At 40.4% G+C, this 16210-nt stretch overlaps 1 protein-coding gene across 32 annotated transcripts in view; it reads right to left on the bottom strand.

Moving 5' to 3' along the window:
• The window catches only part of camk2g2 (calcium/calmodulin-dependent protein kinase (CaM kinase) II gamma 2), a 67371-nt gene that overhangs the window by 11185 nt on the left and 39976 nt on the right, over nt 1-16210 (bottom strand). For 13 of the 32 annotated variants that reach the window (XM_084076653.1, XM_084076681.1, XM_084076665.1 and 10 more), the window contains exons 10-15: nt 15884-16006; nt 14874-14957; nt 14258-14300; nt 13620-13679; nt 5400-5440; nt 555-632 (exon numbers count right to left, since the gene is read on the bottom strand). In XM_084076653.1, the coding sequence (XP_083932779.1) occupies nt 555-632; nt 5400-5440; nt 13620-13679; nt 14258-14300; nt 14874-14957; nt 15884-16006 (429 nt within the window). The remainder of the gene's footprint in view (nt 1-554; nt 633-5399; nt 5441-13619; nt 13680-14257; nt 14301-14873; nt 14958-15883; nt 16007-16210) is intronic. The other 19 variants (XM_084076657.1, XM_084076674.1, XM_084076658.1 and 16 more) reach the window with 5 other exon arrangements.

Genomic DNA, 16210 nt, shown 5'->3' with positions numbered 1-16210 from the left:
TAAAAAACTGTTTTGATTTGGCAGTTTTTCAAAAAACAAACTATATCTCCAGGTGATGAACATACACAGAGGAGACTCCAGAGAGAGACTGTCACTGAGCAGAACATGATTGAGACTGTGTGTGTGTGTGTGTGTGTGTGTGTGTGTGTGTGTGTGTGTGTGTGTGTGTGTGTGTGTGTGTGTGTGTGTGTGTGTGTGTGTGTGTGTGTGTGTGTGTGTGTGTGTGTGTGTGTGTGTGTGTGTGCGTGTGCGTGTGTCTGGGTGTAACAGAGGCCAGGAGAGGGTCACAGGCACAAAAATGCTTCTAATAGACCTCCAAGCCATCATTGACACCACAGTTTTCATGTTTAAAAATGAGGCAAAGAGAGATGGAGAGCGATATACTGTATATACAGAGAGAGAGAGGGAGAGAGAGACCAGTGAAGTGAGAGTGAGCGCAGCAAACTGATGGAAGGGAGAGGAGGCAGAACTGAACAAAAGAAAAAGAGATGAAAAACGGCATGGCGGCGGAGTGTAAAAGCAACAATGACAGAAATCAAGTAGAGATGGAATACCATTGGTGCTGAGGATGACATGCTGCTGTCTTTGGTGCTGCTGCTGCTGACTACACTGTTTTTACTGTTGGCTGCCTGCTGCCGGGGCAAAGAAACACAACACAAAACCATTTGTACTAAAGCTGTGCAGGCTGGCCACATGTGTCCGTCTAACTAAACCAATCCTTCTGCAGGAAGCTCATGCAGAGCCCAGCCCACCTAAAAAAAAAGTAGGTCTCTTAAGCCCCCTAGTTGAGCATACTTTAGCACTGTGTATAGCTGGGGCCAGGTGTGTCCTGAGCAAGGTGCTCCAACACAACACGACTGTCGGTTAACCCTTTAAGCATGGGAAAGCATCATCTATGTCATTTTAAGATTTCTTTGGCTATTCAAATAGCAGATATCCAAGCTCATAGTGCGGCGCCGAGTGCCGCGCTATGAGCTTGTAGATCTGCTATTTTTGAATAGCCAAAGAAATCTAAAATGACAGATGCGTTCCTGGATTGAATGGGTTGAACAAGGACTACCTGTTTATTATCTTTTTTTAACATCCAAAATGATTTGTAAAAACTGAGAAGCACCCTCTGAAAAACAACAGTAATTTAACGTGGGTCCATCGGCGCTCAAGTCACATTAGCACTTTCCAAGCTATTGCTGCCGTCTCTGCGAGCAGGTGTGTGCATTTTTTGTATGTGATAAACTATGCGGGCCACGGCATGGCACCCTCCTTCTGTACCTGCAGCCTATGATCCCGCCCTACACCCCTTCACACACACACACACACACACACACACACACACACACACACACACACACACACACACACACACACACACACACACACACACACACAGCCAACAGTTAATATGAGCTGCCTATTACTCCCTTCACTATGACTACCTGGACAACGCTCCAGCCGACCTAAACATTTCTCCCTACAGGCTTCTAAACAGTGGAATGACCTCCATCGTAGTCTGAAACCCAGCCTCTTCAAACTCCACCTCATTACAAGCCTACCACCTCAACCCTGGTCAGAGTTCTATTCAGTCATCAACACTACCATACATCAACCCTGTCTGACACTTAGTGGCTATCCTTGCATCTGCAATTCCTTCTCGCTCATTATTGATTGATGGATGCTACAGTAGGCATGTGCATTCTTGTTATTCTATTCCACTTAGCCTGTTTGTTGATCCTGCACTCTGAATCAGACAAAGTCTTATTCAGACACTCTGAAGAAGAGTGTCTGCTAAATGCCTACAACATCTGAAAAGAGGGTCTGAAGTGGCATCTGCCTCTTTTTTTTCTGTATTGTGATGCCCACTGAATGCATCTTGTATAATGTAGACATTGCAAAAGGGAAGTAGCAATTTTCTAAATGTAAACATGCAGAAGTGTAACCACGCAGATACACTTTAAGACCTCATCTCACTGGACATGTCCCCAGCCCTTCAATAAAAGATATAGATACATCAAAAGCGGGTTATATTAAAAATAAATAAATGAAACCGTTTTGTCTTGGATAGCACACCTGCAACAGCTCCACCTTGTGGCATTCGGCTGTCCTGATAGCCAGCCACATATTTTTAAAAACAATCAAGGAGATGACGTTTAGAACTACAAGTGTCTAACTGTCCACTTCTGTCCATAGAGTGAAAGGCCTTGACGAGAAGGTTTAGATATTTTTCCAAAACTGGGTAAAAATATTGTAAGCATTTCATCAAATAATAAAAAGTCAGAACAAGACAACAGAAAAAGCAGAGCCTTTAGAGCTGTGTGTGTGCAATGGCCAATGACAACTAATACATTCTTCAGAAGGACTTGAAGAGTCTTTCTTATTACTCAGTGATTGTTTAAGCACTTAAGCCCTTTTCAAAAATGGCATTTTTTTCTCAAATCAAGAAAACAGTGTGACAGCTAAACATGGATTTTTTAATTTATCCTAAGGTACTAGGTTTTTGTAAATTCTTACTGTAAGGGCAATCATTTTGAGTCATGCCTTCACCTAAACGTTCCGACAAGTAAATAATCTAGAACTTAACACATTGCTACCATGGAATTGCCACCTTTATTAGACTGTTGCTCCTCTTGTATAAAGACGATCACTCAACTACTGGCTTTGTTTTGATTCTTACTATTAGCCTCATCCCTCTCAAAAGAACATCTTCTCAACTACAAGCCCATATATGACAGTTTAAACAGTCTGATCTCTTAGGTATTTAACAATAAAAAACGTAATGACTGGAACTAATCAGTTTAAGTTTGCCACAATGGTCAGAGTAAATCGGATATTAGTTGTGTTTGACCTATAATGCAACTAAGACACATATCTTGGTAATATCACGGGAACTGATGAAATAGTTCTGCTATGTATGAAATACCATGAAACAAAAGTACGGTATCTACAGTATAGATATTTTTTAAGCAATGCCCTTCCTGATATACATACATATTTATACTTGATGACTGTTAAGTACAACTACAGTCATCTATGGGTCATATAGGATCTCCACAGGAACAGCTTGACCGAAATTGTTACGGGACACAGAATGTCTGTTTGCAACGTTTATCTGATCATTGGTCCAGTTGATCCCAAGTTACAGTGTGACATCCTCAAACTGACAAACCTGTCAACTCAAGACTTCTTCAACCCTGTTCCTATGGAGTACTGCTCGATAAAACCTGTTCCTAAGGGATCCATGTACAGTACTGCTCGATAAAACCTGTTCCAAGGGATTAGTCAAGTCTATTTGTATAGTGCCAAATCACAACTGTATCTCATGACGCTTTCTTTTACAGAGACCTAACAATTTCCCTACTCTTTAGGGTTCCCCCAAAGAACATGGTTGAAGAATGCTACTCTAGTTGGCTACTCATGTGTAGAACATTTTCCTGGAGGCAACCAAGACATATATTAGGGAGAGAATAGTAAACTAAAACTCAGAAACGATCAAGACTTAAGAAAATAAATGATTATGATGTAAGAGCAAAATGGCCACTGTGTGATTATGGTTAATTACAAAGATTCAAACGACCACCACTCCCTTTGCCAGGCCAAGCCTCACTGCCATGTGCTTCACTGGCAGAGCTTAACCCATTAAGACCGGGAACTCATCTGTGTCGTTTTAAGATTTCTTTGGCTATTAAAAAATAGCAGATATACAAGCTCATTGCACGGCACTTTGTAGATATTTTTAGAAAAACTGTGGAAAATTTGTGCAAAATCTTTGAATATATATATTTTTTAAAGCGAACATTTGTAACTCACTCAAATCTTTGAATACATATATTTTTTGAAGCGAACATTTGTAACTCACTCAAATCTTTGCTTCTGGGGGGGTGGTGGGGGGGGGGTTGTCCCTGGAACAACATATTATATGTTAAATTATATGTTTTTGTCCGCCGACCCCCATAAAAATTGGTTGTTCCAGGGGCCCCCCCGCCTCCCAGAAGCAAAGATTTGAGTTACAAAATATATATATTCAAAGATTTAACTTTAAAGAACTCTAATCCTATCAATAGGTAGATACTCTTGGCCAGGCTGCTGAGGGAGAGTACTGGGTGGTGAGAGAATGATATGAACTGAAGGAATCGTGTGTGTGTGTGTGTGTGTGTGTGTGTGTGTGTGTGTGTGTGTGTGTGTGTGTGTGTGTGTGTGTGTGTGTGTGTGTGTGTGTGTGTGTGTACGCACGCACGCACGCACACACGCACATGTTGATGTCATTATTTCTGTTGCTGTATTGACATAGGTAGAAATATTTGTGTTGGTACACATGGCAGTCTGAATACAGAGATGTTGAATGGAGTTGACAGAAATCTGACCGGATGAAAAATAACAAAATAAAACATGTCACAGACCCCTCTGGCATTATCAGTCATCACAATAAACGACAGAGCAAAGAGAAAGATAGAAGGGAAAGATAAAAAAAGAAAGAAAACAAATGAAAGAAAAGACAGGTGATCTCACCATCAAACAAACACTGGAGCTGGATTTCCTTTTCTGAACAGATAGCAACGGAGAGGAAAAGGAAGAACAGGGAAGTCATACGGAAAACAAGAAAACAATCAAAGTAGCCAAGAAGTGACGCTGCCGTTAATCCCACAAAGGCAGAAAAATGCAACTGCAGGTGCTACAACACAAACCGATGGGAAAAAAGCAGGGACATACAGAGGTCTTGCCATTGCGGGAAATAAAATGACGTAAGTGTAAAAGCGACCTCCGGCAATTTTTTTTTTCTCCTATGAATTTAGTATATAAGTATTTTTGGAAATCTTTAAAAGGTGTACCAAAAAAATGACGGTTGTGTAGTGTAATCAATGAGACTGTAGAGGATTGTACAGATGTGGGTGACGCATAGCTTTTCCAGTTGCATAGATATTTTGGATTTTATTTTGGGGTCCTTGTAAGTCATGGCACTTCACTGCATGCATTGACGCAAAACCAAAGTGCGCACTGAGAAATGACGGTAGCTTGGAACACTGTGGGTCAGAGACATGCTACCAAGAAAAATAACAAAGGTACCACATTTAACCTAGTGAATGATCACATCTCCCATGCCTAAATTATCATTTATTTATAACTCGTATGCATTAATAGGCAACATAAACTGGTTAATTTCAGAGCAAGAGGGTGCATCTTTTTTTCTATTTGTTTCTAGATAATAGTGCTTATTTGTTTTGTATAACAACCTTAAAGAAAAGTCTTAAAAGACAACTATTATCAGAAAAAAGTAACCCTTTGTGGTTCGGTCCATGTCCTGTACAAAAAAAATGGCTAATTAGAGCGACAGAAAGAGAAGAGAAGGAAAGGAAAGACAGTAAGACTGGGGGAAAAAGAAAAAATCCAAACATAATTCAGAAACGTACCTTTACACCATCCGACTTTTTGTTGAGTAAGCTTTTACATGCTGAAAGACAGAAAGACAACAGATTGTAAGGCTGTGTCTAATAGGTAATTCTCGACGTAAAAACAGGTGCACCAGTCAACCTGCAGGGTGAACAGATTGTGAAAAAGAGTAAGGCATTGTCTGAGGGTGAAGTCTCCAGGTGTTTTTGTATCAACAGTTGAGAATACATGCTGAGAACAAAAGCTGTCGCATATGATAGACATTAGACAAAGGTATACCATGGCATCTTGACATTTTTAAACCAGGCATCTTGACACTTTTAAACCAGGCAATTGTGGATTTGCTGAAACAAATTTCAGCAAATCCTAATAGTTATTCTATACTTAAAAGCAATGCTAAAACTGGCCTGTTTTGCACTTTTTGCATTTCAATTTTTTTTCTTTATGAAAATGGCAACTTGTCTTCACATTATGAGAAGGGATTAATGAAGAAACACATTCAACTCAATGTCAGGGTTTCCCCTTTAAAGACTTTGAATCGGATAACGTCTTTAGAAAATCATTCATGTCATTTAACCTTAGAATTCATGGTATATAGTAAGTACAGTATAAGACCACAGCGACACTGTATCACATGCATGCATCTGACCGAGTTGTCAAATAACCACAAAGACTTAAATAGAAATATGCGGAAACTAATACAAACAGTAAAAATGTACATAAGGATGCTCAGGCATGCACAGTTGGTGCGTGCATGCGCACGCACATGTGTTACGTGCACACATACACGCACATGTGGTGCGTACATGCACACACACACGTCACACACACACACAGTCTCAAAATCAGGTTCCATAGATCCACCCTTACCTTCCATTGAAAAAAGTAGGAAGGAGGGCAATGGAGAAGGCGAGATACAATATTTAATATCAGTATCTTTATCACCGTAGTTTAATTTAATCATTAAGTCATTCTTTAAAAACTAATAGAGCACTTTTAGCAACAGGCTTGCAATGCCAAAGTGGTCTTTTCTACCTGCAAGAGATGCAATGTTTTTCAATGAGCATTGTTGAAGACAATGGTGCTACTGGTGTTGATGATCACGTATAGTAATTTTGTGCATGAGAATCTTTCTTGCACAATAAAATACTCAAGTGTTAATTTAAGCTGCAATCCCAAATTTATTTTAATGAATAACATGTTATTTTAACCAATCTGTATGCTAGAGTTGAATACAATTTATTACACAGCTTGGTTGAATGCTCAATTCTGATTAGTCAATCAGAGCATTCAGTGATTTCTTATCACTGCTATGAATAACAAACAGTTGCTATGGATTGACGGAGACTGCATTTGTTTTTTGCCGTATCCAACATGGCGGACATGTAAACAAACACACAATATCGTTTTTACAGCTAAACAGTACACTAAAGAATGTTGTTGAAAACATTTATGGTGAGAAATAGGCAACGCAGTAATCTTAGTTCAAATTTGATCAACACTTCCTACCGGAGTTTGCAGGCCGACAGTGTCGTTCTGGACGGACATGGCATAATCAAATTATTTTCTTTACCGTAAGCAATTAAATCATTTCTTAATCAATAAAATAGTTTTGTTGTGATATTGTGTGTCAAATGTATTAATTTTGTATTAAGTACCGTGTAATAAGTGGGATACTGAACAGTGAGCCGGTCATTATTAAGAAAAACCTGTTCAGGGTGATTAGATACCTCCACTTCAGGTCAGGGTCTAATTACCCTGTCAGGGGGTTTATTCATCAACGGTTCACTGTTCCTTATCCCGTGCATATCTAGTACATCTACAGTAGTCGGAGGTGGTCTCCCTACTCTTCCATTGTGAATTTATCTCCCCTGACTGGGGGACGGGGGACGCCTTCTCGGCTGAACGATAGATGTATAGTCTCCCATGCGGGATACCCAAGTTCGAATTCCCGGTAGGAAATAATACTAGCGGATTGCAGCTTTAACTATGGGGTTAGGTATGATGCGCATTGCTTTGGGATGGTATGATCGTTTTATATTGTCCTGCCAGTTGTCCATGCACTCTAAATGTCTGTCCCTTTTTCTTCTAATGTAGTCGTCATGACAATTCCCTGTATTCTAGTCCCATGTCAGCAATTCCCTGTATTCTAGTCCAGGGGTCCGGGGACCACCAGTGGTCCTTGAGGGGGTTCCAGATGGCCCCCGGCTAAATGATGGAGAGTTGGTAACCAAATGGACCCTTATAGATCTTTAACTCTTGAGTGTAAAATGAAAATGATTTTACGTTCTCAAGAGTTAAATTATTGTTAAACATCTGCATTACTTAATTGACGAGAAGTCTACACAATAAGAGAATGTAAAATAATTGTTATTTTATATATTATATATCAACGTTTGGCCGTTATCTCTCCTATGGTACCAACATCAATACAGCATGGAATTGTGGACAAAATCTTAACCGATAACAAAATATTTATATATTTTATTTATATAAGTTTTGGGTCTGAGAGGCTAAATCTCATCAAATGGTGGTCCGTGGCTCAAATGCCAAATAAATAATGGACCTTGATATGAAAAGGGTTGAAAACCACTGTTCTAATCCCCTAAAATGGCACATTTCTACAACAAAGCAATTCAAATGTGCTTTACACAGAACAACAAGCAAAGGGAACAATTATCCAATGACATTAGCCAACAAGAACAGTCTCAGTGCCGTGGTGTGGTCGAAAACCTGACTGGAAGATATCGAGGCCATTGTAATTTTGTGCATGAGAATCTTTCTTGCACAATAAAATACTCAAGTGTTAATTTAAGCTGCAATCCCGAATTTATTTTAATGAATAACATGTTATTTTAACCAATCTGTATGCTAGAGTTGAATACAATTTATTACACAGCTTGGTTGAATGCTCAATTCTGATTAGTCAATCAGAGCATTCAGTGATTTCTTATCACTGCTATGAATAACAAACAGTTGCTATGGATTGACGGAGACTGCATTTGTTTTTTGCCGTATCCAACATGGCGGACATGTAAACAAACACACAATATCATTTTTACAGCTAAACAGTACACTAAAGAATGTTGTTGAAAACATTTATGGTGAGAAATAGGCAATGCAGTAATCTTAGTTCAAATTTGATCAACACTTCCTACCGGAGTTTGCAGGCCGACAGTGTCGTTCTGGACGGACATGGCATAATCAAATTATTTTCTTTACCGTAAGCAATTAATTGATTAAGAAATTATCATTTCTTAATCAATAAAATAGTTTTGTTGTGATATTGTGTGTCAAATGTATTAATTTTGTATTAAGTACCGTGTAATAAGTGGGATACTGAACAGTGAGCCGGTCATTATTAAGAAAAACCTGTTCAGGGTGATTAGATACCTCCACTTCAGGTCAGGGTCTAATTACCCTGTCAGGGGGTTTATTCATCAACGGTTCACTGTTCCTTATCCCATGCATATCTAGTACATCTACAGTAGTCGGAGGTGGTCTCCCTACTCTTCCATTGTGAATTTATCTCCCCTGACTGGGGGACGGGGGACGCCTTCTCGGCTGAACGATAGATGTATAGTCTCCCATGCGGGATACCCAAGTTCGAATTCCCGGTAGGAAATAATACTAGCGGATTGCAGCTTTAACTATGGGGTTAGGTATGATGCGCATTGCTTTGGGATGGTATGATCGTTTTATATTGTCCTGCCAGTTGTCCATGCACTCTAAATGTCTGTCCCTTTTTCTTCTAATGTAGTCGTCATGACAATTCCCTGTATTCTAGTCCCATGTCAGCAATTCCCTGTATTCTAGTCCAGGGGTCCGGGGACCACCAGTGGTCCTTGAGGGGGTTCCAGATGGCCCCCGGCTAAATGATGGAGAGTTGGTAACCAAATGGACCCTTATAGATCTTTAACTCTTGAGTGTAGAATGAAAATGATTTTACGTTCTCAAGAGTTAAATTATTGTTAAACATCTGCATTACTTAATTGACGAGAAGTCTACACAATAAGAGAATGTAAAATAATTGTTATTTTATATATTATATATCAACGTTTGGCCGTTATCTCTCCTATGGTACCAACATCAATACAGCATGGAATTGTGGACAAAATCTTAACCGATAACAAAATATTTATATATTTTATTTATATAAGTTTTGGGTCTGAGAGGCTAAATCTCATCAAATGGTGGTCCGTGGCTCAAATGCCAAATAAATAATGGACCTTGATATGAAAAGGGTTGAAAACCACTGTTCTAATCCCCTAAAATGGCACATTTCTACAACAAAGCAATTCAAATGTGCTTTACACAGAACAACAAGCAAAGGGAACAATTATCCAATGACATTAGCCAACAAGAACAGTCTCAGTGCCGTGGTGTGGTCGAAAACCTGACTGGAAGATATCGAGGCCATTGTAATTTTGTGCATGAGAATCTTTCTTGCACAATAAAATACTCAAGTGTTAATTTAAGCTGCAATCCCGAATTTATTTTAATGAATAACATGTTATTTTAACCAATCTGTATGCTAGAGTTGAATACAATTTATTACACAGCTTGGTTGAATGCTCAATTCTGATTAGTCAATCAGAGCATTCAGTGATTTCTTATCACTGCTATGAATAACAAACAGTTGCTATGGATTGACGGAGACTGCATTTGTTTTTTGCCATATCCAACATGGCGGACATGTAAACAAACACACAATATCATTTTTACAGCTAAACAGTACACTAAAGAATGTTGTTGAAAACATTTATGGTGAGAAATAGGCAATGCAGTAATCTTAGTTCAAATTTGATCAACACTTCCTACCGGAGTTTGCAGGCCGACAGTGTCGTTCTGGACGGACATGGCATAATCAAATTATTTTCTTTACCGTAAGCAATTAATTGATTAAGAAATTATCATTTCTTAATCAATAAAATAGTTTTGTTGTGATATTGTGTGTCAAATGTATTCATTTTGTATTAAGTACCGTGTAATAAGTGGGATACTGAACAGTGAGCCGGTCATTATTAAGAAAAACCTGTTCAGGGTGATTAGATACCTCCACTTCAGGTCAGGGTCTAATTACCCTGTCAGGGGGTTTATTCATCAACGGTTCACTGTTCCTTATCCCATGCATATCTAGTACATCTACAGTAGTCGGAGGTGGTCTCCCTACTCTTCCATTGTGAATTTATCTCCCCTGACTGGGGGACGGGGGACGCCTTCTCGGCTGAACGATAGATGTATAGTCTCCCATGCGGGATACCCAAGTTCGAATTCCCGGTAGGAAATAATACTAGCGGATTGCAGCTTTAACTATGGGGTTAGGTATGATGCGCATTGCTTTGGGATGGTATGATCGTTTTATATTGTCCTGCCAGTTGTCCATGCACTCTAAATGTCCGTCCCTTTTTCTTCTAATGTAGTCGTCATGACAATTCCCTGTATTCTAGTCCCATGTCAGCAATTCCCTGTATTCTAGTCCAGGGGTCCGGGGACCACCAGTGGTCCTTGAGGGGGTTCCAGATGGCCCCCGGCTAAATGATGGAGAGTTGGTAACCAAATGGACCCTTATAGATCTTTAACTCTTGAGTGTAAAATGAAAATGATTTTACGTTCTCAAGAGTTAAATTATTGTTAAACATCTGCATTACTTAATTGACGAGAAGTCTACACAATAAGAGAATGTAAAATAATTTGTTATTTTATATATTATATATCAACGTTTGCCCGTTATCTCTCCTATGGTACCAACATCAATACAGCATGGAATTGTGGACAAAATCTTAACCGATAACAAAATATTTATATATTTTATTTATATAAGTTTTGGGTCTGAGAGGCTAAATCTCATCAAATGGTGGTCCGTGGCTCAAATGCCAAATAAATAATGGACCTTGATATGAAAAGGGTTGAAAACCACTGTTCTAATCCCCTAAAATGGCAAATTTCTACAACAAAGCAATTCAAATGTGCTTTACACAGAACAACAAGCAAAGGGAACAATTATCCAATGACATTAGCCAACAAGAACAGTCTCAGTGCCGTGGTGTGGTCGAAAACCTGACTGGAAGATATCGAGGCCATTGTTTAGTGTTAAGAAGTTGTTCAGTTGTTGAAATACAGCTTTTTCAATTATTTTACTTAGAAAAGGGAAGTTTTATATGGGCCTATAATTGTTTAATAGTGAAGTGTCCAAGTTCTTCTTTTTTAAGAGTTGCTTGATGACTACTGTTTTCGGGGTCTGTGAGAAGCAACCTGATTGAAGAGATGTGTTGACAATTGGTATAAGATCTGAGGCCAGGCAATTTGAAACATCTTTTAAAAGGCATTATTGTCAGAATATCAAGGCAACAGGAGGACGAGGATTTCAGATGCTGTATGATTTCTTCCAAGTTTTTGTGATTGATCAGATTAAATTGTGTCATGGTATTTGAGTTAGTTTGAAGTGCACACACATAGCCTGTACTCGATATGGAGGCGCTTACTGCTGGTCTAATGATTTGAATTTTGTCAGTAAAGAAGGAGGCAAATTCATTGCAGGCTCAGGTGGATAAATGTTCAGAGGCTACAAACAGCGGAGGGTTTGTTATCCTGTCGACAGTCGCAAACAAAGCACGTGGTTTGTTCCTGTTTTTAGCAATGAAGACAGAGAAAAATGACCGCCTTGCATTTTTCAGTTCCAAATTATGAATGCAAAGTCTCTTCCGAGTAACACGTCTCAACAGGCTCTCTGACCAACCTGAAAGAGTTTATAGTGAGTAGCAGCAGCGATCACTCTCCCAGCCTGGCTTCACTCCCGCAAACACGGCCAATTGTGTTTGGTGGAATGCCTGGCCAAGCTGGATGCACCGTGGAGGATTTGAACCGCTAATCGCTCTGCAGTGGTGGGCAGAAACTTTACCCATGCTCCATCCAAGCGTACCCCCGAGTATTAATTTAACTCAGTGTACAGATTTCGCTGTGTCCTGCATGTATAATGGCAATTCAGTTTCCTCTATGGTGGTGAATAAAGTGTTTAGTATCATAAACTCAACACCACAACTGCAGGCACAAAAAACCCATCTGAAGTATTTTTCCTTCAATCATCATCTACAGTACATGGGGGCAGTGGGTTCATGCTACTAGTGTGTGGTTGTTGTAAATACTGCATGTCAAGCCTTGTGATATAAACAACACAAACTCCATATCCCAGAGGTCATCTTAGGTATTATGTGTCGCCAGCAGCTGGTGTGGAATTTACCAGCATTCTTTAAGCTTGAGTATGTTCCAAAGCTAAAATGTCCTTTTCCCAGTAAGAAAACAATCTCACACTCTCCTAGCCATTGTAGCCAATCAATGAAGGGAGGAAGAGATTAAAAAGAGAAACGTAAAAGTAAAGAAGAAAGAAAAAAACATGCCCATCAATCAATCCATGCAGTTTCCATTAAGCTATCAACTCTGGCCTGAGTGAACAGCTCGGGATATCACAGGACTCGTGGCTATCATTATTCATTTTTGGCTCCAGCCATTCACACAGAAACAACAGGGACAGAGCAGTATCCGGTTTTCCATGCAAGAGGGCATCATACTGTAGTAGTATACGCTCACACGCATGCTGGTCTGGGTGCAGAGGGGGATTGCAGGGTAGGCATCGACCAAGCATCGGCCATGTATTGTGGATTCAAAATTAACTCATTGCAAGGAGGCAAAATCAGGAGTGGAATGGTGGTTAGATGATGGCTGGTCTTATTTATGTTAAAGGGCTAAAACTTGAATTCTGTAGTGAGACGGTAATATGGCCAGAGGCCGCTGCATGTAAGTGAGCTAGGCTGATAGTAAGTGAGGTAGATGGCAGGGGAACACAGGTGCATGCTTTGGCCGGAAAAGCGGCCGGTGTGGCCAGTCGCTACAGGAAGTTATGGGACACTTCCAAGAGCTCTGTGTGTCACAGCACACACAACAGCTCTTGCAGAATACCTGTGTTTGTGTGTGTGTGTGTGTGTGTGTGTGTGTGTGTGTGTGTGTGTGTGTGTGTGTGTGTGTGTGTGTGTGTGTGTGTGTGTGTCTTTTGGTGAGATGCCTCAAGCGCACCAATGACCATTCAAGAGTGCTCCGCCAGTGTGCAGGCAAGCAGGCAGCATGGTGAGTGGGTAAATGGGGGGTGAGGCGGTGGGGTACAAACAACCCGGGCCACATGCCAACACACAGAGGAAGAGGCTGGCAGTGCCAGGCTTCAGTGGCCTCCCTCTAAGCAGACATACCTTCCTGTGCCATTGCGGCCGTGCTGGTGGTGGCAGCAGGGCTGGTGTGCTGCCGTCCCACTAGTGAACAGAGAGGACGTTCAGTTCGAAAGGGTCAGAGATGGTAGTTGGCGTTGATACAAGTTTTCTCAGAAACGTCATGGAAAACAGGCGACCATGAGACTGCAGCTTTGAGATGCTGGTCACGAACGACAACAAGTCCTAAACCTTGTGTTTGCGATGAGACCTTCTCAAAGCGTTACCTTCAATTCATTGAACCATGTCTAGTCGTTTGTTGAAACCACTTAAACCCTACATAAACCCTATATTCCATTCATGTTTGTGGGATCAACAGCCTTACAGGACTCTGGCTTTCCCATCTTTGGAGAGTACTTCCCTCAGCCCCTTACTGTTGATCAATCAAAGAGAAAAAACACATTGGTTCAATCCATGAAACCAATGTGCAGGTTTGAGAGGATTGAACAATCTAACCTTCTCATGAGAGGAAATGTGAGCCTGTTCAAGTACTGTACTGTAGCTAGTTGTTCATCTGTGTCTAAACTCATGAACGCTCTGCACTCCAGCTTATCTGGTTGGCAATTGACTCAAATAACACCAACATTACTTGTGAAGTTTCTTGTTTCCCATGTTCTTCTCACCTGAAAAGTTCCTGGACACCAGCATCGTTGTAAGGATAGCTCCCTGGAAAGACACAAACATTTGGATTAGAATAATCTCATATATAATCTGATTTAACTGAGTGTATAAATGTAACCAAATGGGCCCTTACATGTCTACTTGGTAAAATGTATGCTCTCAGAGTTACAGGTATGTATAGACCAATTATTTGTATACAATCACTGAGACTGCACACGCACAGATTGCAGAAAGAAAAGCGTGTAAGCAATTCCCAAACTAGTTATTTTGAGGAGCGCCCGTTGCGGTTCACTTAATGTAATAATAATGGCATTTTTATTGTTATTATATATAATAACAATAAAATAATAAGGTATACGGCTTGTGAGACAGCTGATGGCCTTGCGTGTCACAAGCGCTCCTTCCATGCATCTCAGTCAATCACAGCAATTGGGAGCGAGGTTTTGAGGACAGTTGGTTTGAGTCGTGGTTGGAATTGCTTACACGTGAAAGAAACCAAGGACTATATAAAAGAAGGAATAGTCACAGTACACGTTCCTGGGAGGCAAACTGTTGCCGACAGTTTGATATTGCTGTATGTGTCTGTCTGTCTGTGTCTGAGTGTGTATCTAGACGCACTTTAAGTTTCCTCCTGGCATTGAACTTGCGCAGGCATTCCACGGTCTCTTGGCGGTGTATCATGGAGGCCACGGTGGAACGTTGCTGGGTGGAGAGAGGAGAGAATGCAACAGATAAATATGTGTAAATATCAGCAAGGTCAAAGACTCATTCAGCATTGTCAAGAAAATACATACTGCATATTTTCTATCTTTATCAATTAAAAGCATTACAAAAGTGAGTGAACATAAGAAACATCTAAGTCAAAACAATATTTGGTGTGACTACCCTTTGCCTTCAAACCAGACAAACTCTTACAGGTACACTTGCACAAAGTCAGTGTTTTTGTAGGATTATCAAAGTCTGATTAACCAATTATATCAAACAGGTGCTAATGATCATACATTGCATATGTAGGTTGAAACTCAGATCTTAAGTGATACAGAAACAGCTGTGTGGGAGGCTTAAAATCTTAGTTTGGTGGCAATTGATGGTACCGTTTCGAAAAAGGCTAATCGATCGTCTCCTAAATGTATTTTCCTACAGTTCAAAGATTTCATATGGCACAATGGTTGACTGGTTAAGGGGGCCACATGCTACCATCCACGGTGATCCACCGGTGATAAGTGGTCTCCTGGTCACCTCAGCACACCTATGTTTTTACTCTCCAACGTTTGTTGGTCGCTAAAGACAGTGTGATTGATCCATTCAGACCAGGCTATTTTGTCAGCAGTGAAGGCATTGGGAGCAGACGCGGGCTGAGGAGTTAATGCAAAGAATTTGTCCCCCTCTAGTGACCATGCATGAACACAAACTGTCTCAATACATTGAAACATACCTCAGGTAAAACATCAATGTACTATGTTGATATTGTGATTGATACACAGGGTCACTGAGTAATCTGAACATTGTGGAAGGAACGGCTAATTTATAGAATGCAGATTGCCAAAGATAACTCCATGTATGTATGTCTATGTGTATGTACGTATGTACTCCCGTGAGTGTGTTTGTTCAGGGGTACGTTGACTTACGCAGACCCATGGGTGATTCAGGGCCTGGTCGGCCGTGATTCTCTTGGCAGGGTTGATGGTCAGCATCTGGTTAATAAGATTCTTGGCCTCAGGAGTGACTGTATCCCACTCTGGAGAAGGGAACTGAGACAGAGAGATGCACAGAGAAGCACTATGAGGAATAGCAGTATACTGTACAGGGTTTAGTGATAATGTGGTACAATTGTCACCTCATTTATGTGTTAAGATACAGTAGCATACATGCTACATGCATGATCCATGACAGATGCAATTCTTAATGAAAACATACACAAACATGTCATTGGCATCCTTCAAAAAATATATTTC

The sequence above is a fragment of the Gymnoscopelus microlampas genome (genome assembly GCF_963454915.1).
Source record: "Gymnoscopelus microlampas genome assembly, chromosome: 13".
Classification (NCBI taxonomy): domain Eukaryota; kingdom Metazoa; phylum Chordata; class Actinopteri; order Myctophiformes; family Myctophidae; genus Gymnoscopelus; species Gymnoscopelus microlampas.
This window is presented reverse-complemented; position numbering and strand designations above follow the sequence as displayed.